The 20,994-nt window shown below is 53.3% G+C and overlaps 1 protein-coding gene across 1 annotated transcript; it reads left to right on the forward strand.

The window, feature by feature from the left end:
• Positions 1-3,592: 3,592 nt before the first annotated feature.
• CEBPA (CCAAT enhancer binding protein alpha) lies at positions 3,593-5,574 on the forward strand. The gene has a single exon (XM_074582953.1). It carries the CDS (start codon positions 3,792-3,794, stop codon positions 4,767-4,769), a length of 978 nt encoding a protein of 325 aa, XP_074439054.1. The 5' UTR covers positions 3,593-3,791; the 3' UTR covers positions 4,770-5,574.
• Positions 5,575-20,994: the final 15,420 nt, after the last annotated feature.

Below are 20,994 nucleotides of genomic sequence, written 5' to 3' on the forward strand. Positions count from 1 at the left end.
TAAACAGTGTTTCTCCAAAGGCGAAGAGCTGTAATGATAAGTAATTAAATCATCTGTCATTGGACCAAGCTGCACATCAAAAATGGTAATCAGTCACCAGCTGCCTTGCCCAGCTGAAAGGAAGGTGCTGGTTGACTTGTCGTACCGTGCTGCAGACTGATCTACCGGCCGCGAGGCTTTGGCATATAAAGGCTTTGCCTTTGAAAATTGTCATGTGTGGCAGCTTTTATGTGCAGTATCATGTTTCCCCTCCCTGGGGCAGAAAACACAGGAGAGGGGAGAAGTTTGTGTTTCATTACACCACAAGAAGTAAGATGGTAGATTGCCAGCTCTTTATTCACTGAGGAAACTGCTGCTGCTCCATCCCTGTCTGCTCCCCTGCTGCTCTCGGGGCACAGCTATGCCCAGCTGAGGATCCCCTTGTCACTTCCAGGACAGCCGTACCATCCTTTCTGCTCTACAGTGCCCATCCCTGCCCTGGCCAAACCTGTCTCCTTTCCCCCCGCGCCTCCCGCAGGTGGAAAGGGAGAAGCTGGGCCACGCTGGCATTCACCCCAAGAAGTTTTGTGTGCAGACAGGACATTCTGGAGCCTTGTCAGTAGCAATGGAATACTCCAGTTTAACAAGGTAGTAAAATAACGTGTAATAGCACTCTGATTCTTAACAGGGCTGCCTCCTGCTGTGTTCTGTACATAATTCCGAGCTGTGGGATTGGAAAGCCGAACGCTGTGCTGGCCACGCAGCCTCTCCAACTAGCCGCCACCCTGTAGCCAGGTAACCCATTTTGCAGCCTGTGGGAGTCAAAGGCCTGAGAGCAGCACAGGAGTCGAGCTCAGACGAAATGAAGACATTTCAGTGTTGCGGTGCAATTAAAAACTCTTAACAGTCATAAAATTCACTTCTATGAAGCAGATTATTTACATTCCTCCACCATTATTTTTTTCTGTTTGGTCTCCTTCCCTACTAGCAGAAACCAGCGCAGATGAACTGTATAAATGACTTTTGGTGCTGTTCTGAATTGCAGAGCACTGCTCTCCTCTCCCTGCGCCTCCAGACAGCGAGATCTGCTTTGAGATGGAAGAATAGCACCCTCAAGAGTTGACAGCCACGCTGCTTCAGGGATCCATTGTATGCACAGACATCCTTCCCCTTTTCGGTAAATTAACTCCCCGACACGTGTAACTGAACCAACGAGAACAAAAGTTTTCTCTTGACGTTAGATTTGAAATATTTGGTATCAGGCACTGTTGATACGCTTGTGGAAATATGCATTTGTGCTTGTCTGAGGGATGACCAGCTTCTGAACACTTTATTTGCCCTCAAAGAAGGAGGGACAATGAAGAATTGTCTTATTTGTCTAAGTCTGGGAACTTCATTTTATAATATATTAAAACAATTTGAACAGGAATTCATGTTTTGTGTAAAAAGAGATTATTTAGAAGTTCTTAACTTAGATAAAAAGGGTCTATGTAAAAAAAAAAAATACTGAGCAAACCAGTCTTTAAATTGTGGGGACTTGTTCGTTAATTACAGTAATTAGGAATGGAATCTGATCCTAAACTTTCTGATTTACTTTGAATTTCTTTTAATATGTGGTTAGGCCTTAATTGCAGAATGATTATAAAATGTGAGAGCGTTTTAAGACTACAGAGGCGTAGGTATTGTTATTAAATGACAAACTTAGTTACACGCTTCTGCTGTTCCATGCGGCACCGACCTTTTATTTTGAATGCCCAGGGCCTGTTCCTCTTTCTGCCTACTTCAGACTCGGATGAGGCCCTTCCAAAGCTCCCAGTACAAACTGCTCACCAGCCACCGCTCCAAACAGTGTTTCTCCCAGACAAAAAAGTTTGTCCCTTTTCTGTGAACGGGTTCGCTTGAGTAGAACAAGCAGAATTTGGACAGTCAGGTGCAGTGGGGGACATTTTCCTCTGCACCCTGAGGGATCCAAAACTCACTCCTTTCCTCTGTAGCATGACTTTGTTCAGAGTTGTTCTTAGTGGTGCTTTGGTTGTTTGGACCGTGCTCCAGCCCCCCGTGGGCCACTGAAACACCCCTTCGAGGCATTGCTGCTGCGTTGAAGCCAACGTGTGTAATTTTAAAAAACACTGACTGTATATAAAAAGAATTTAGGATTGATTTTTTTTTTCTGATAGTAGAAGGTGAAACGTATATTCTGCAGTCTGTACATTAATATGTTTCCCTGCTGTAATTACAGAATCCAGTCTCCCGAGAGGATACTAGAGTGCAAAACTGACTCGCTGGCCTTGTGTTTGCTCCTGGAACAGAGGTTCACATGCGCCTTCTGTGATATAAAACCATGGGGTCCTGGTAGGTTGTCGTTTTGTTTCCTGTTTAAGACTTTGTCAATTATTTTTAATTGCAAGGAATCTGCCAAACCCTTTTTGAGCGAGTAATTTACTGTCACAAGTTTGGGGTTTACCAGAACATCCAGGACTAAGAATTACGGCATATTATTTTTCTCCAGCCATCACTATGTTTGAATCGCTTTGCTCTGCAAACCTTCCTGTAGCAGTGTTAGGCCTGGAGCCCCTCCGGCGGCCTTGCCTTGTCCTGGGGGGTTCCTTCGGTGCCCCTGGGGCCGCAGCCCCCGCGGAGCCCCGCACCGGAGCTGCCCGCGGGGTTATCGCGGGCAAACGCGGGGCGCCGCTCCGCGCCCGGCCCCGGCCGGGACTGCCGTGTGCGCCTTTTGGGAAAGCTCTAATTAGATCTACCTGCCTGATCCGTGCGAGGAACGAGGGGGGAGACCCGCGCCTTTACCCCAGCCCTCCCTCCCACGCACGGCGAGACCCCGCGGGGCTGCCGGCCCGTCCCGGGCTGTCCTGTCCCGGGAAGGCGACTCCTCCGGGCTCGGCGGACCGGCCGAGGAGGGCAGGGCGGCCCCGGCCGATCGCCACCGAGCGGAGCGGGGCCGTGGAGCCTCCGCTGCCTCCCGAGGTCTCCGCCAGCCCCGGGTGGGTCCCAGCGCCTCTCGGGGCCGGGCCCCGCGGGTCCCGCTGCCACCAGGGGAGCCCCGCGGGTGAAGCGGGGCGGCAGCGGGATGGGGCGCAGCCCGCCCCATTCCCCCGCTCCGACCCCGCCGGCGCCGGGGCGCTGCCGGCGGGTAACCGCCGCCGGTCCCGCGGGCAAGCACGGCGAGAGGGGGTGGCGGCGAGGAATATTCCCGACCGGCCAAATATTTGCAGGTCCGCGCGGGTGATGGTGAACTTTGAGCCGGTCCCGGCGGCGCGCCCGGGAGCCGCTGACCGGGCTCAGGGGCGGGAGCGGGCGGTGGAAATGTACCGGCGCCGGGCCGGGGAGGGCGCCGAGTCCCCGCGCCCCTTCCCCGCGCCTTCCCCACTGCGGAGCCTCCGCGGCGGGCGGAGCCCTGCGCCCGCCCGGCTCGGTGCGGCGGCGGGGGGGTGGGTGTCCGGGCGGTGCGGGCCGCGCTGCGGGCGGGCGCTAAGACCCGGCTGCGCGGCGGTCAAAGGTTGTCGGCGGGAGGTGCCGGCCGCCAGGGGGCGCCCCGGGCCGCGCCGCGGTATATAAAGGGCTGCGCGAGCGGGGCGACCCAGTGGCAAGAGGGCGGCGGGCGGGTGGCGAGCGGGGCGGGCGGGAGAGGACGGGGACGGGCTGCGGGCGCGCCGAGCCCAGCCCAGCCGCGCCGAGCCGCGGGGCCGTCCGCCGCCGGGGTGCCGCGGGCGCGGTAGAGCCGCCGCCGCTGCTGCCGCCCCGTCCGAACCCTGGATTGCAGGAGCCCTTCACCATGCCCGGCAGACTGTAGGTGCTTCATGGAGCAAGCCAACTTCTACGAGGTCGACTCCCGGCCCCCGATGAGCAGCGGACAGCACCACCAGCTCCAGACTCCCCTGCTCGGCAGCGCCTACAGCTACAGAGAGGCTCCCTCGGCGGCGGCACCTGCTGCGGGCGGCGCGGAGCTCGGCGACATCTGCGAGAACGAGAACTCCATCGACATCAGCGCCTACATCGACCCCGCCGCCTTCAACGACGAGTTCCTGGCCGACCTCTTCCAGCACAGCAAGCAGCAGGAGAAAGCCAAGGCCATCCTGGCCGGGGATTTCGACTTCCACAGCATGCATGGGGCCGGCGCCGCCGCCTCGGCGCCGGGGCACCAGCAGCAGCACCACCAGCAGCCGCTCTTCGGCTGCGTGGCCGGCTACATGGACGGCAAGCTGGACCCCCTCTACGAGCGCATCGCCGCGCCCGGCCTGCGGCCGCTGGTCATCAAGCAGGAGCCCCGCGAGGAGGAGGAGGTCAAGTCGGCGGCGCTCTCGGCCCTCTACCCCCACCACGCCGCGCAGCAGCACCCCTCCCACCTGCAGTACCAGATCGCCCACTGCGCCCAGACCACCATGCACCTCCAGCCCGGCCACCCCACGCCGCCCCCCACGCCCGTGCCCAGCCCGCACCACCCGCACCACCCGCACCCCCCCGGCGGCCTGCCCACCGCCGGGCCCCTCAAGATGATGCCCGCCGACCACCGCGGCAAATCGAAAAAGACAGTGGACAAGAACAGCAACGAGTACCGGGTGCGCCGGGAGCGCAACAACATCGCGGTGCGCAAGAGCCGGGACAAGGCCAAGCAGCGCAACGTGGAGACGCAGCAGAAGGTGCTGGAGCTCACCACCGACAACGAGCGGCTGCGCAAGCGGGTGGAGCAGCTCACCCGGGAGCTGGAGACTCTGCGGGGCATCTTCAGGCAGCTGCCCGAGAGCTCGCTGGTCAAGGCCATGGGCAGCTGCGCCTAGCCCCGCGCCCGCGGGCCCCCCCATAGACACCGGGCAGGAGCGCAGCGCTCTCGGGGAGGCGGGGGGGAGAGAGGGGGTGGGTGGTTTTGTTTTGTTTTCGTTTTGTTTCGTTTGTTTGTTTTTTTAACAGTTAACGACCAATACAAGAAGCCAGGCAGCTGTAGTATTAAAAGGTTTGTGCCTTAGGGATGACACACGAATAAGCTGAAAACATGGTGGGTTTTATAAGGAGAAAGGCGAGGGGAAGGAAGAAATTGGAAAGCCCACATGTCTACACAGGGTAAATAACAATAATAATAATAGTAATAAAGCACGCATAGCAATCCAGATGTGCCTTAAAAGCTGGCTGCAGGAGCTCTGGGGCTTTCTGCCCCTCCGAGCCTGGCAGGGCGCGAGGGAAAAAGGTGAGGGACGTGCAGGCTGGAGGGACGGAGTGTCCGGGGGTGCCAGCCAGGCCCACCCCAGCTGGCCTGCGGTGCAGCAGGTAGGGCAGCGGCGAGGAGGAGAGGGCTGAGGCTGAGGGACACACAGCGCCAGGCGCCCGTTTGGAGCACTGAGGTGTGGGGCAGCTGCCGGACACGCTGCCAGGACTGTCCCAGCCTGGCTGGGCTGGCTCTGCCCAGCCCCGTTCTTGCTGCCGCTGCCGGACCGATGGACGGCCTGGGACCAACGGAGCAGCAGCTTGCGCAGGAGCATGGGGAGCTCCCTCCATCAAAAGGAAGAGCAGCGGTGTCTTGTACTGTATGTCACGACGTGGCGAAGCACAAATGAATAAATACCTATTGATGCGGGTATTTACTATGAACTTTCAGTGTATTTTGCTTTATTCCAGGACATTTAGCTCCTCTCCGAGTCTCTGTCTGTCCAAGCTGTGCCTCATGTAATGTGAAAGCCTTTCTGTGTATACTAGCTACACTTTATTTTTATTGCATTACTTAGATCTTTGCCATCACACGACTTTCTTATCTGGTGACAGAGACTATGCCCTTGTGCTGCAATGTTATTTTATTATTTGGGTGGGTGGGTGTGTGTGAGTGTGTGTTGCCTTCTCCATGTTGTCTGGGGCCGGCTGCTGCCTCCTGGCCCCAAGGTGGGGGTGCCAGGGACAGGGTGCAGGCCAGGGGGGCTGCAGGCCACCCGCCATGGGGCCAGGAGGCTCGTCCCTGGTGCGGCAGCACCTTTGGACTCTGGAGCTTCTCCCAGGGCCAGAGAAAACTAAACAAACAAACAGGCCCCCTTCCCGGGAGCGCCAGTAGCCGTGCAGAGCGTTTCTTCCTTGTACAGTTGCTGCACAAGGATTTGCCCAGTCGGGATAGTCACGACGGGAGAGGAGAGCAAGGTGGAGACGTGCGGCTGTTTGGAAGCGTGACAGCAGGAGCGCAGTGCTGGGGTGTGTGAGCGTGTGCGGGCGGTGCGGATGGGTATGTATACATGTACGTATATGCACACATGTCGGTGGGGTTTTTTTTGAATTTGGGGGGGAGGGAACCGCATATAAAGTTTGTCAGAAGCCCTGGTTATGTTCATAAATAAACAGCATATATTCTACCATAGCCACCCGCCTCTCTCTGTGTTTCCAGTTCGGGTTCTGCCGCGGCAGCGCGGACCCCTCCCCCGGACCCCCGTCCCGTCCCCGCGCCGCTGCCCGGGCCGCCGTCGCGGGTCGCAGCCCCTCGTTCCCCGCGAGGGCCGAGCCCACGGTCGCCTTTAAGAGCGCGGCGGTTTCCCACGCGCTTGCGGTGTCGGAGGAGCCCGTGAGTCACCGGCCGCTTCGCCCGGCGGGGCCGGGGGCTGCTCCCGGCGGCGCGGGGGCAGCCGGAGGGAGGCGGCGGGGTCCAGCCGGGCTCGGGGCCGCAGGGATGAGCCGCCCCCCCCGGGGCACGGCGGCGGCCCGCGAGGGGCAGCCGCGGGCTGGGCCCGGCGCCGCTCGCCCTCAGCGCGGCCCGGCCCTCCCCTCCCTGGGGGGTTCCGCCCCGGCCGGGCCGGGCCCGGGGGCGCCGCCGCCGGGCTCGGCGGGGCCGGGCGCGGAGGGGCGGTGGCGGGAGGCCCGGCGGCGATAGGGCCCCGCGCCGCCGGGCGGGAAGGGGCGGCCGCGAGGGGGGCGTCGGCCGCGGCCGGGCCGTCCCGGAGCTGCCCCGCGGCGGCGGCCGGCCCCGAGGTGAAGCAACGCCCGGCCCGTGGCGCAGGGCCCGGGCGCCGTGCGGGGAGGTCAGCGGGTCCCCCCCGGCCGCCGCCCACCCCCGTCCCCTCCGGCGGGGCCTCGGGCCTGGGCGCCGCCTGCCCGGCGGGTCGGTCCCGGGCCGGGCTGGGGCTGCGCCTCGGGCCCCGGGGGAGAAGCTGCCCCGGGCCCCGGCCCCTTCAGCGGCACCTGCGTCCGCCCGGGGGAACCGAGCTCCCGGTGGCCCCTCGCCCCCGCGGCGCGTCCAGGCTGGCACCTCAACAGCAGGAATCGAACACCCCGGGGAGAGATGGAGCCGGGGGTGGTGCCACGGCGGTGCCCAGCTCCCAGGGCGGGCGGTGGGCGAGCACCTCTCGGCCCCGGCCCCGCTACGGGGCAGCTCCGAGGGCGCCGGGGGCTTCGCCTCCCGCCGGGCTGCGGGGCGGGGGAAAGGCACGGCCGCTCCGCCGACATCGCCCCCAGGGCCGGTCTGGGAGCGGCGGAGCGCGGATCAGGAGTAGCGATTTGGTTTCTCAGTTGGGTGTAAATCGGGGGATCCAGAGCAGGTAGTTTTCGAAGGGCAGAGCTAAATTCTCGTGGTGTTGGGCGAAAATAATGACTTTTACTTGTGCTTCCTTCCTCCCCCAGCCCTGCGGAGCTGTGCTCCCGTCGGGTGTGATGTGCCTTACTGAGTAATGCCGTCCAACGTGTAAAGTGGGGAAACGCTGTTATCATTTGAGCAAAGATTATTGCAGGGTATATGTGGGAGGGACTGTAATCTGGTGGTTAGAGCATGGGAATACAGTCCTGCTCGTTTGAGTTATGTTCTGAACTGTGAGTCACCGTGTGTGTGTGTGTGTGGTTTCAGCAAATCATTTACGGCCTCAGACAAAGCAGATTTTTCCATTAATTTAAATGAACTGTAGATTAAACAGGTCTTCAGTGGCAGAAGAATCAACCATTCTATGATTCAAAATTAAGATCACCTATCTACCACATGGGTGTTTCAATAGTTATATAAACACAGCATGCCCTGGAATATTACAAAGGGTAAATTATTGATAGCAGAAAAGTGTTTAGAGACACTTGCCTTAAACACGGTGCCAAAGCGAGCAGCGTTCCCTAATCCTAACCCTAACTGTAGGCTGAGCCTTCGACAAGGACCCATCCACAGCCCAGACAAAGACGTTGCCACAGCAGATGCTCTCCACAGCCTCCCTGCTCTCCGCAGCCTGCGTTTGCTCTGGCAGCCCCCTCCCGGCCCTCCCCAGCCGCAGCTCTGCGTTTTCCCTTCCTCTCAGCCATAACCCTTACGCCGGCACCCAGCCGGGGGGGGAGGCTGGTTGCTTCTCCCAAGCAACAGGCAAGAGGAAGCGGCCTCAAGTTGTGCCAGGGGAGATTTAGGATGGATACTAGGAAAAATTTGTTCACCAAAAAGGTTATCAAGCACTGGAACAGGCTGCCCAGGGCAGTGGTGGAGTTGCCATCCCTGGAGGTATTTAAAAGCTGGGCAGACCTGGTGCTGAGGGACATGGGGTAGTGGTGGGCTTGGCAGTGCTGGCTTAATGGTAGAACTTGTTCTTAAAGGTCCCTTCCAACCTAGGCAATTCTATGTATTATAAATGCTGGGTGGCGGAAAGGATTTTTATGCGTGTCTCCTCTGAATGTCACAGGGTAGTTGGAGCTGGACAGGACCTCAGGGGATCATCTCATCCAGCATGCTCACGTGAAGGCCACCGCCGGTCCACACTGCTGCAAAGACGCCATCCATCGGGGCTGGCTGCTGCGGTGTGCCGTGGGTGCAGCAGGTAAGCGTGGCGGGATTCCCACTCAGCTCCTGACATCCGCACCGAGACTGTTCATCCCAGCTTGGGCAAGGTCTTGAACAGCCCCTGCACTGGGCAGGGTGCTGGCGGGGGGAGGTACACTCAGCGGCATTTGTCTTCGCGACCGTGGGGTGGCTTTATGGAAGTTTCCCACCTAGCCTGTTCCTTTTACCTGCAGCAGTGCGGCGTCCTGCCCGTCCTGCCCCACGAGCTGGCTGTGCAGTCCTTCCTTCTCCACCCTGGTCAGCCCCTAACGTGGGGCTGGGGACACGGGCGTGCGACGTGGGGGTGGGCAGTGACGGAGGCTGAGCGAGTGATCACATGCTGGGGAGGAAGGGAGCAGCGCCTGCTTGCACTCTGTACAGAGTTGAGAGATTGCTCATGACCACGGCGAAGTCCTGCAGCAGGTTGGGGGTGGCAGGGGGAATGTCACGTTTCTCAGGGATTGATTTTGTTTCCACTGCAATGGGTGAATTGCCCCTGAGGAACTCCGTGGGGGGGCAGGAATAGGTTTTGGGGTGCTCCACACAAGACTGCACAGTGAAGGGGGGCATGGAAGGTGCTTCGCTATTAGGAGAAAGCAGGCGCTTCTCCGTGCTGTGTTGGTTGCATACTGTTTTGAATTTACTGGTTGAATTGGGTTTGACCCAATTCAGTGGTGAAAAGAAGGGCAAATGTCCAACTGAGTAAAGGGTGGAGGAACAGGCCCACTGGCCTCTCTTGGTGTAATAGATTCAGTAAAAAATAATGTTTTGTACATGGACATCTCGGGTTCTGTGCGCGTCTCTCTTCCCCTGTAATGAAACCCATGTTTATACAAGTGAAGCCGCATACAAACATACACCTTGCACAGAAATACCTGTGTTTCAGTGTGAGTTGCTGTAGCGTGTCTGAGGTAACTGTATTTTGAAGCTGAGGCAACAATTAGTAGTAAAAAACAAGAAACTTCAGAAGAATCAGAAAGTCTGTTTGGATAATTCCTTCCAGTCCATAACATCTTATTATTAATGATTTTTTTTTTTTATTTTATGGTACTACTTCGTATCTCAAACTTAGGCAGTGGACCCAAAGAGAGGAAGTCAGCCCCTATCCCCAAGAGTTCACAGCTTTGGTGGAAAATCTTCATGAGCTCATAGTTTATCGAGCACCTGGATGTCCAGCGTAACACAGTTCTGTGTAGGCAGCCTGAAACAAAAATCAACTATTTGGAATACAGATTTTTTCATGTCTTTTCCATTATCAGGTTTCTCCTCAAGCTGTCCTGGCGGGGTAGAGGCAGTGTGTTCACACTACCTTGCCTGCCAAGCACCTGGCTAGAGACTGCCACGAGCTCCCTCTCTGCAGGAGCAACGGGCTGATGTCTTAAGGACGATGTGGGTATGACTCTCTAACTGGAAGGGAATCCTCACAAAAGGGAATCCGATTCATTTACTCTAAATATTTAAGTGCAATCTTCTTCGTTTGACACCATCCTTTTTTACTGCAGTATTGCATCTTCCCTCTGAAATTAATAGTTAACCACGGAGAAAGACAGGTCTGGCAGAATGGAAATCAGGCATTATATTATCCCATGAGTCACCTACATGCAGAGAACCAAACAAGTGTCAGCCAATGGCTTTGAGCCCAAAATATGTCAACGAGGAGATGCGTATCTTCATTTATATTAAGTAGATAGAAAGCTTGTTGCCGTTCCCATTGAACAGGTTGGAGTTCTGCCACTGGCTCCAGTGGGAACAGGATCAGGCCCATGCGGAAGCTGGCGCTGGTTACCTGCACTGACTGTATTTTCTGCACAGCAGGGCAACTTACATTTTAACAATAGTTTCTAGTCAACGGAGAGACTCAAGACCTCCCTAGTTCTGGGCATTACTCCTTCCTTTGTCAGTTTGATGACTTCTCCTTCGAAACGTGAGGGTGCTCGGCAGCAGGCAGCGGCGGGTGCTTTCCTGAGTGCAGCTGCGCTGGGGGTCGGTGGCAAGTGGCTGTGGAGAGGGACCAGCACAGCACGTTTTCTGAGCAGGGCCTTGTGGTTTCTAATTATCTACCTTTAAAATAAAGAAACAACGTTTAGGAATTAACCCCACTGTAGGCATTCAAACCTCTTTCTCTGGCAAAGTCCCATTGCAGTCCGGGGAAGGCCTGGCTGAATAAATGCCCCAAAATGTTTCAGAAGTTTCTTGAGCACCAGGGAACTTTAGGACCTCCATTTTCTCGCTCTGGGTACTCTCTCCACAGCTTCTAATGCATCTGGCTGTAGACCTGTCTCAAGAAGCGAATAAATCTTGGGCTGCTGATATGTACCAGGTCCACCATGCGATTTGCACTGCAGTCCCTTGGGGGGAGGAGGCGATGGGAGCAAACACCAGTAAGTACACCCGAACCGGCAACTCCGAGATCAGGGCTGAGTGCCAGACCTGCTGCTGGACACTGAGTGTCACCTATTCTGGCTTTCATGTACAAACTTACAGTCATCTCGGTCACATATACATTTTAATTTTGTTATGTTGTCATTTATACATTAGAGTTTAATTTGCTTTGGAGGACCCGAGTTCAGTTTGGTGGACCGGGAGTGTATATTTACTAAGTTTTTTGAAGTTATTTTCACATTTTTATTGACATGCCACTTCAGTTAAAACCCTGGTGACAGAGTCAGGCTGAAATGAGTGTCTGTTGCTGATTCATAATTGTGCAAATTAGCATTTAGACTTCTCATAAAATAATATAAAAATTTGGAAGGCTATGTGCCAGTGCTGCTTGCTTCATTCCAGTCAGCAACCCTCCTGTGTTTACTGGAACTCATGTTAAATATCAAAAGAATGGGATTGCCAGAGTTTTCATACCAAAAATTTCTTGACCTATCTTGTTATTGGTTACAGAATTGGCTTATTCCAATTGTTTCTGGAGGCGAGGGGGGTTGCTGTTGACTACAATAAAACTGGGATTTGATTCCCTAGACTCCCGTTTTAAGAATAGCACTGTGTTATTTGGCTTGCTAAGCCAGGAATGTATATAATAACTCTATTGGCAACATTTATTTGAAAAAGTCAATATATGATTACCACATAAAAGCATCAAGTTCTGATTTTAAGTGAACATGTAGGTAATGTAAATAAATAAAGCTCTAGTTATACTGTTTTGTGTTTGCATTGTGAGCAATAATGTTTGCAAATATCACATCAAGAATCCTGAGTTGATAAAACCAATTTAAAGGCAGCCTTTGCTAAGGCAAATTCCAAGTGGGTATTTCACGAGACCTGTAACAGTATATAGGTCATTATATAACATGTGAAGAATGGATTCACATTTTTAATTAGCTCATGTAATTTATTTTGTAATTTGATTACTGAGTGGTGTAGGAAATCTGATTTTTCAGCTATCAGTAATATAGCTGTAGCTTTTATTAGCTAATTTGTATATGGATGATTTCCTTAGAATTTTAAACAGTGACAGATGTTTCTTGACATGACTGGTGTTCGTCGTGACTTTTGTTCAGTAGCTGGGTGTATTCCTCAGTGTTACGTCAGTGACCTGGATCATCCCTGCAAGAGCTCGCGAGCAAGCGGCTGAGAGAGAGAGAGAGAGTTTTCACATGTCCCTTTAATGGCGTGAAATCTGCTCTTCCGCTTGCGGTAGCCGATAGGAGAAGATTTCAAGTAATGCAAATGTTTTAGGGCTCAGCTGAACAGTATATATTTTGTTATTTGTATTTTGTGCTTACAGCTGAGCAGTGGTTTTTAAAGGCTGACATCCCTCTGAGCAAGGTGCCTGCTCCGTGCCCGGCAGGGATTACAGGGGCCTTTCTGTTGGTTCCGCTGGGCATCACTGGGTGGCTCGGCGGGAGCCTCCGGGAAGGACACACAGTTGTGTCTACCGTTTCTTCCTTGGGTACGCTGCTAACAGAGAGAAAGTTTAGGTATTGGCGCGGCCGCTCTTCCCTTTGGGAATCTCGCATTGACGGCGCCAGGAGCTGGGCTGGCGTCCGGGCGCTGCCCGCTCCCGCTGCAGCAGCGCCGTGCGCTGGGCTGACTGAGGAGACGGGGATGAGGACTCTGGCGTGGGGGCCGCAGTGCCCTGCAAAACACGCGCAGGATTGCACGGGCTGCCCTTGGTCCGCGCGGTGGTCCGGCACAGGGCGTTGCAGCCAGCTCGGGCGGCCAGCAGCGAGCAGAAGCACAAACCAGGCCCTTGGAGACAAGGAGGGACGTAGGGGAGGCAAATGTGACGCTGAGGGAAAGTTAGAGCAGAGAGAGGAGGCTGCGGTTAGGATGTAGAAGTGAGGATATTTAGAGTTGGATTCTGCCAGTGGCAAAATTTGCATTAAGTGGGTTGGGAGCAAACGTTCAAGGAGGGGAATCCGGGAAAAGGAGAGAGAGGCCCGAGAGAGAACAAGATGCCCGACATCTGCTCTTGGAGGGCAGCACTTGAAATGGGATCCGGCCAAAGCCTGGGCATGTGTGTGTGCGTGGGGATGGCAGGCAGCGCGGAGGCGTGCTGAGGCTACTTTATGTTGTATAGCATGAAAGCTAAAAAAATGATCTGTTTATTTAGCAAAGCGGTTTTTTTGCCCCAGTCAGAGTCATTTCCCATGAAAAGCAGAATGCTCTTCCTGGAGGACTGCTGGGTTTTGTGAAATATGAGAACAACAAGAAAAGTTTCAGAAAATTTTGAAACATAGGGAAATCCTCCTCTGCATTTCTTCCATCATGAGTGTCCCACCCATAATTCCAGTGTGAAGGGATGGCAGGGTAGAGGAACAATTCGTGTTTGGGGTAGGTGTACATCCTGGGCACCCTTTTATGATGTACAATGTGGAATACACCCTCCCACTGGAGGAGGAAACACGCAGGTGCGGGTGAAGCTGGCTCGTAGCCATCATATTCCAGGCTCGTAGCCTGGAACGCAAACCTGGGAAATAAGCTTTTATGGAAGATTTGTCAGTTAGAGTGTGCATGTTGTCATAGGGCTTAAAATGCAAACCCTTCCTTCCGATATTGCCGTTTTACAGCGACAAACGTGCCCCATAAGCAACTGTGGATCCCAGCGATAGCATTTGCATGGCTGTGTGTGTACGGTGCAGCTAATTAGTGTATATTGCTGCTGCAGTTCATGTGAACGTTATTCTTACATGCTGAAAATCTGGCACATTGTTGCACATACAAATTAGGCTGTTGTTTACATGTATGTAGACTTTTCTGATTTGGACACACAAACACAAGTTTTCAGGAAAATCCTGCGTTCTGATTAAAATGCAGGTCAAAGGATCAAAAGATTTTGAAGCCAAATTATATTTTCTGGGGATCAAAATGTATAGGCTGCACTAGAGTTCCTTTTAAAATGAGCTTTATAGGTTTCATATGTGACTGCATTAGTAGAGTCTATCATCTGTTGGTAGTTATGACTTCTGGACCTTTGCAATTTCAGTAATTTTATGTGCTAATAAATAGCGCATAGGCAGCTCCCTCTTCCCCGCCAAAGCAATAATGCTGATTGAAGAATCATGAGACTTAATAAGAAAAGGGGGGGGGGGGGGAAGGAAAAGAAAAGGAAAAAAGAGAACAATAAACACGGAGATCTTTTTCCAGTTGTTTGTCTTCTGCTCCTTTAGCTTAGTGCACTTGAGCTAGATTTTCAAACTTTCGCTATGTTCATGCTTTTTAATAAAAAAGCATTAATTCTCAGGAGGTCAGGAAAACGTTGTTTGCGTTGAGGCCTGTGATCAAATCGTAAGCTGGCAACGCTGCTGAGTATGGTCTCGCGTAGCGGAGCTGGTGCAGGTGAACGGGGCAGCGTACACCTACCGGCATGGCTGCGCGTGCCGCAGGGCGCTGGGTCTGCAGGAGGGTCGGCATCGCTCGGATGGCATGTGAGGGCAACAAGATGCACCTGTGTGGGGAAAGTCAGCCCCGGCAGCTGTGGTTTGGGGGTGTACGCGAGTCGGCGGCAGCCAGAGGAGGGGTGTGTGCCAGACACCATCCGGAGGCACGGAGGAGGGTAACAAGCCCAGACTACCTTAACTGCGAAAGAGTGACTCAGCTCTTTCTGCAAAGTTTGGAGTTTCAGCAGAATATTTTTTCCGCTATGCTGACAGCTTTTCCACCCACGTATCGCATATGTGGCTTTGTGCCACGGAGGTATTTTGGGATTACAAAGCCTAGTGTAAATTTTTAAAGTTACGTATGCAAAAAGGTGCCTTCTGGATCTTAAAATGTATAGATTGTGTGTAGAGTGTAGGGAGTAGGGGACGTCTTTGAAAAACCCGGGGCTTGGGGAAGATATATCCCCATCTATTATTTACCTGGGTTTTTTTATTTATTCCACCAGAACCCGGCCAACGATGTTTTCAGACAACCTTATCTACAGAAATAGAATTACTCTGAAATTCTTCCCAAAGTTGTAGCATTGTTTTTATCATGGGGCAGAGTTAGTCATTCACATACCTGGTATATACTGTTCTCTTCTTGATCCTGTTACTGTAAGGCATTCCCAACAAATCCCGTGGGGAAAATAGAGATATGCAGGGAATTAAACCTAATAAAATAAAAAGGTTTCTTAATCTGTCAAGTGTATTGCAATATTCAGTGAGCTACTATACTCAACTGAAGATGAAATTGGACGGAGTGTGCATGTAATATTGTTCCAGCACATGGAGCCATTGCATGCGCATACATCCAGCCTGCTTTGAGCAAGCCATTTGTCAGTTCTTTATGCGAGACTGTGGCCCTGGCTGTCACTCCGTGACTGCTGCGTGAATCAGGAGGGATTGAGGAGGAGGAGGAGGACAGTTAGGCGCTGGGGTTGTGCTTGGTCATTTATGTCTTTAAGCAACCCATCTGTGGAATCCAAAGGTTTGCTCTATTGTCACAATATTTTTTTTTATGCCACAAATGCTGATACAGCAGCAAAAGCCTCTATCCGAGGGCCTCACCACATCATGGGACTGGAGAAGAAAAAGAGCAGAAATCCAGGGAAGTAATGTTAGTGACCAGTAACCACCAGTATGGCAGATCGCTCTTGTAAAGCAGGCAGGGCTACGGCTTCTTTTGACTCCGTGTCAGCTGAAGGAGCAGTAATTCCTTTGTGATGTCTGCAGCACTCCTCAGCTTGCTTTGGTGTTTGGATTTTGGGGTTTGGCATTGTGTTTTGGTTTGGTCATTTATGAGGTTACTTCCAAAGAAAAGATATAATACAAAATGACAGCATATATTAAGCATAAAAGCATCACTGTCCTCTGGGAGCTGTCACAGAAGAAAAGGCAGAGCCACTGAAATGCAACCCCATCAACTGTCAGAAGTGCCCGCCGGCAGGTCAGCAAATCTCTGTGGTCATTGCTGGACAGACCTCAGAGAACCAAAGGGACAAGTGACTTTTGTCCCCGGCTAGCAGGAAGACGCCAGCCAGGGAAACAAGCTCACCCTTTGTTTCACCCTCGGGCTGCAAACGGACCAGGAAATAAGTCCTCCCAACACCTTGCACTGGATGCTGATCATATTTTTCCTGTGTCACAGTGGGGCAACTTGGTTCCTCCATTGTCTCATACGGCAGTGTTAAAAGACAGGGGAGCCGCCCTGCTCCAGAGCTGGAGCCCCGGCTTGGCACAGTTGATCACTCTAGGCTGAGTTTGGAGGTTTGCGAGGCTGAAATTCAAAGTGAAACTCGGTGGATGTGAGTGCCATGGGAACCAGGGCAAGCGGGAGGTTTGCATGGATCCCCTTAGGGTTGGAGCTGCCGAGTTTCATATGGTGCTAAAAAAAAAAAATAATACAGTGTCTCTGGAAAAAAAAAAAAAAAAATCCGTCTGTGTCTTGAGGCAACTGTGGGCACCTTCAGCCAGCACCTGATTCACTAGCGAACAGTTACCTACAAGGCATTTCAGCTGGCAGACACTTGTCCTAGGCGCCGTAGGCCGTAAGGGCTGTTTTCAGTTTAATCTATTTTTAATGTGGCGCCTTATTCCAAACTGCTGAGTTCTCACATTCCCAAGCTGTCATGGTAATGGGATTGTGCAGTCTTATTGGCTAAAGTTTTCCACCCCAAGTGCCAGCAGTTAGGCTCCTAAATCCATATTCAGATTCCTTAATGGGACTGGCGAATCCCGCAGGAGTCGGTAGGAACTGGACGTGGTCTGCACCTTGGAAAACAGGCCAGGCCATTAGGTGCGTCGGCAAAGCCTGGCTGCGGGCACACGCGTTCTCAGATGTGGGCTACCGTACGAATGGATTGAGCCCAGCCTAGGAACGTGTATCCCCAAAGGTGAGAGAGGTTCACGCGCAGGGCTCCTGTTCAGCCCCACCGAACCTGTCGTAGGTGAAACGCCGCCGAGCGGTGACCGTATGAACTATTACGCAATGACCGGGGCCGCTTTCAAAGGGCAGGTTTAAAAGCAGTCGTTCCCCTTCCTAGCATGGCTGCCTTTTTATTCACAATGGCTACCAATGTCGATAGGAAGGAGGGAGGCAAGGTTCATGCAAGTGGGAATTTTGTCGGGGATTTGGGAGCGGCATGCATTCAGAATGGCAGCAAGCGGCAGAGCGCAACAGCGTGTCTGTCCCTGTCCTTGGCTTCCTGTCGGCGCTACTTCTCTACCCGTGATCTAACGCTGCGTATTTTTACTCTACTACCTTCTTCTGCTATTTCTATTTGTAGCACCCTGCTAGACTTGTATCCAAGCCAATCCAAAATTCTTCTGAAACTCCCTGTGCTAGCAGCAACATGAAAGCAGAACTCTGCAGCAGCTACGGTAGGGTTTAACTAAAGTTAAGAGCGGTGTCAGTCACTTCAGCCTCTCGAGTTGCACTGAAAATGGAAATGCCATCTGCCAAATGAAACAGTTTGCAAAAATTATGTTATGTTGCCTTTTTTCATGTCAGGCCTAACAATACTCTCTGTGGAATTACCAGCCAACATGTGAAACTGATGCGCTTTTATTGCCTTGTTTTATATGGAAGGTTTGTTTTCTTGTTATTATTATTGCAAGATAACGCATAAGGCCATGAAAGTACAATGCACTGTCACTCAGATGAGACAGAACTTACTTAGTACCCTTTAAAGTGTTTTGCTGCAGTGTGAAAGTGTTGTCATTTTTTTTCTCCTGTTTTCTACAAAGGAGGGAAAAGCAATTTTCGAAGTGTCCCACCAGAAGACAAAAACATAGAAGAGCCAAAACAAATTCCCGTAGAACATGTCTGTTCTCTAGACCTGTAACGCTTCAGTGAACCACATCCTTTGGAGCGCAGATGAAGTGAAGGACCCTTGTGGTGCCATCTCCAGCCTCCAGAGCCAGACCCCGGAGCCAAAAGCAGCACTGCTGAGCCAAAGCTTCCCAGCCAGTGCCGGAGAGGAGTGGGCAGCCAGGCGCTGGGATGGGCTGGGAGATGGGAGCCTGGATGAGCTGGTGTTCCCAGGGATGGAGCAGAAGTGCCGTGCAATGGCATAGCCCTTTCTTCCCCCTCCTTCTGCCTACTCACATCAGGGCTGCATCCAGACCTAACCTCGACGTTTGAGACATCTCTCTTCCAAACAGAGAGTGTGTTTGATGTCTAGAGGGCAGACTGAAAATACAGGTGTTTGAAATCTTCTTCCACTCTTGCATCCCTGCCATCCCATCGGAGCACAGAAACCTCACTCAGGACTTCATGCTTGAGTCCAATACGTTGTAAGTAAGACAGTAGTGCTCCTTCCTTCTGGCTGGTGTCGGTCTTCTAAGTCACTGTCTTTTATTTTAGAGCATTCACTGAGGAAGTGGGAGACCTGGGTTCAATGCGTTCCTCAATCTGAGAGTGCTCGTCTCTCACTTCCCATGAGACTGTCTAACTGCCGGCTCATCAGCTATTCCGGGTGAAGCACTTGAGAGTGAAACCATGCCTTCCACCAACGGGATGTTTGCTCTCCCCGTCCCGCTGTTGGTAGGCAGCTTCTGTTTTAGAGTGAAATGGTCAGAGCTTCGTGGTGTGAGGAACCTCAGGCTGCATGTGGTGTTCTCGGAGCTAGTTTGCAAGACCCTATGCCTTAGGGTGTTCAGAGAAGGGGCTCCTCATCTCTGGGTGCCCGGGGAGGACAGTCTAAAGTACATCTCCTTGGAGATGCTCTTCTGGGCAGGCGCAGAAGCAGAAAACTTGAATGTGAACCAAGGAGAGACCACAGAGTGCAGGTGGCTGAGAGTGACCTCTCTGCCTCTGGACTTCAGTGCCTGAGTTCAGTGAAAGTCCAGTCTTATGCACTTAAGTCCTTTATTGGCGGTAACTCCGTAAAAACCCAACTCTGCATTTGGCTCCTTCATGTGGACAGATTCTGGCAGATCCACCAGGATCTCTACTGCTGCTTTGATAAACATTTCCAAGGTTTGTTAAATGTGCTCTGTGACGTTCTTTTGTGGAGATGGTAATTTGACAATCATCACGTGAGAAACTAAGAGTTTGCCATCTGGCCTGGCAAGACTTTTTTCTCCTTACTATTAATTAAACTGAGGTTATTGCAAAATTTTATTATGATGGTTATGATTTGTCCTGTGATAACGCTGGGGCTAATGTGAGGCATGCAAGTGCCTTCCACGCTGATGACGTTAGTGGGAGGTGGACCGGAGCAGCACCTCTTCGGACTCTGGTGTCAGCTCTAATAACAAAGGGCCAGTTCCTGCTATCCCTATGCCGGCACCTTCCCCTGGAGCGGGTTCTTCTGGTTCTGAGGGGATGGTTTCACAAGTAGGAAGACGTAGCTGGGGGGGAGGAAGGGGGCAGCTGCTTGGCCGCAGTAGTGTCATATAACATGCCCTGGCAGGAGATCTTACTGACCACAGCTTTGCCCTGCTTGGTGAGGCTGTGGCCATTCATGGGAAAGTAGATCGGCAACAACAGATTGTTGGAGCACGGTGAGAAAAGAAGGGAGGGAAAGGCGGTAGGGCTAAAGCTGAAATCATCTGCAAAAACCAGGTGCTGATGGCGGCTGGAGGGAGGAAGAAGGAAATGAAGCTTTTCTGGTGATGGGACAGGAGGTGGCCGTAGCCTGTCTGGGATGGATGTGTGCAGTGTTTGGCTGCTTACCCTGTTTCCAGTCCACACTGACACCCGGCTCAGGGCCCTTGAGCGTCAGAGGCTCTCGCTCACTCTTCAGTGATCTCCAAGCTGTGACTTTGCAAACATGCTGATACTGGTAGGTTTGAAGAAGATGGCTGGGTATGAGGTTGGTGAGAAGCCGTCCTCTGGCACTAAGCCTTGACATTTTTCCCTTCTTTGTCAGGGACTTGAATGCTTCAATGCTCAGAGTTAACCCAACAGCTTCACAAGCGATTCAATAATATTTATTTTTACCCAAATCCCTCGAAGTCTGAGGGACTGGAGACAGCATCAGTTTGAGATGAACAGCCAAGAAAAGTAAATCACCCTTGGGTCAGGGTGAACTCTCATTTGAAGAGGCCACAGATGGCAAAGATGTTCATGAATCAGCAGTTTCACAGACCTCTGCCCATTCAGAGACTAATGTGCACAAACAGACATGAAAACAGCACAGAGCCGCAGAGCTTTCCAGATCCTTCCTGTTCCCTGTGCGCTGCTGAGGGGGACCTCCATGGAGGAGGAGGAGGGGAGGGCTGAGGTGCTGGGCACTGAGCTAGTCCCAGGGGTGGTCACCTGCACCCTCTGCCAGAGCCAGAGCACAGGGTGAGGGCGAGCCGCCGCTCCCCATGTCCCTGCTCCCTGACGCACACCCGGCTGTGCTCGTCAGTGAAGGAGACACTAGCGACAGGCCTGGTGCCTGAGATAAAGGGGAGGAAGGAGGGGTTAGGCGAGGACACCAGCTGTTGCACCATCGCAGGGCTGCAGGTGTGGGACGCTCCTGTGCGTTTGGGTTGAGCGGGGGGGCCTGCCCCACCAGGGAGCTGATGGACGCGAGGAGGTGAGGGAGAGGGATGCAGCCGGCCCCAGTGACACCATCCTGCTCGTCGGTACCTGCGTTGGATCCGCGTGCCCATGAGTCCGGCGCCTCAGCAGCCCGTCAGGGTACTGATGTCATTGCTGGGGTCCCGCACTGTCGTCCTGGTCCCTGCTTGTGGGATCGTCTGTCCTTCCCTGCTGCCCGAGGGAGCCAGGCCCGGCGGAGGCTGCCGTGTCTGAGGGCGCAGAGCTCGCAGCTGGTGAGACAGAGGTAGGAGAAGGGGGGTCTGCGCAAATCCGGAGCGGCTGTGCCCGTGGCAAGCGGGGGTTACACACAGCTGTCCCCAGCCTGTGGATGGGAAGTTCTGTGCGAATGT

This window comes from Larus michahellis, chromosome 4 (genome assembly GCF_964199755.1).
Source record: "Larus michahellis chromosome 4, bLarMic1.1, whole genome shotgun sequence".
In the NCBI taxonomy this organism is placed as follows: Eukaryota; Metazoa; Chordata; class Aves; order Charadriiformes; family Laridae; genus Larus; species Larus michahellis.

Excerpts from the sequence above, each read along its gene's own strand:
- CEBPA (XM_074582953.1), top strand. The coding sequence starts at position 3,792 with ATGGAGCAAGCCAACTTCTACGAGGTCGACTCCCGGCCCCCGATGAGC.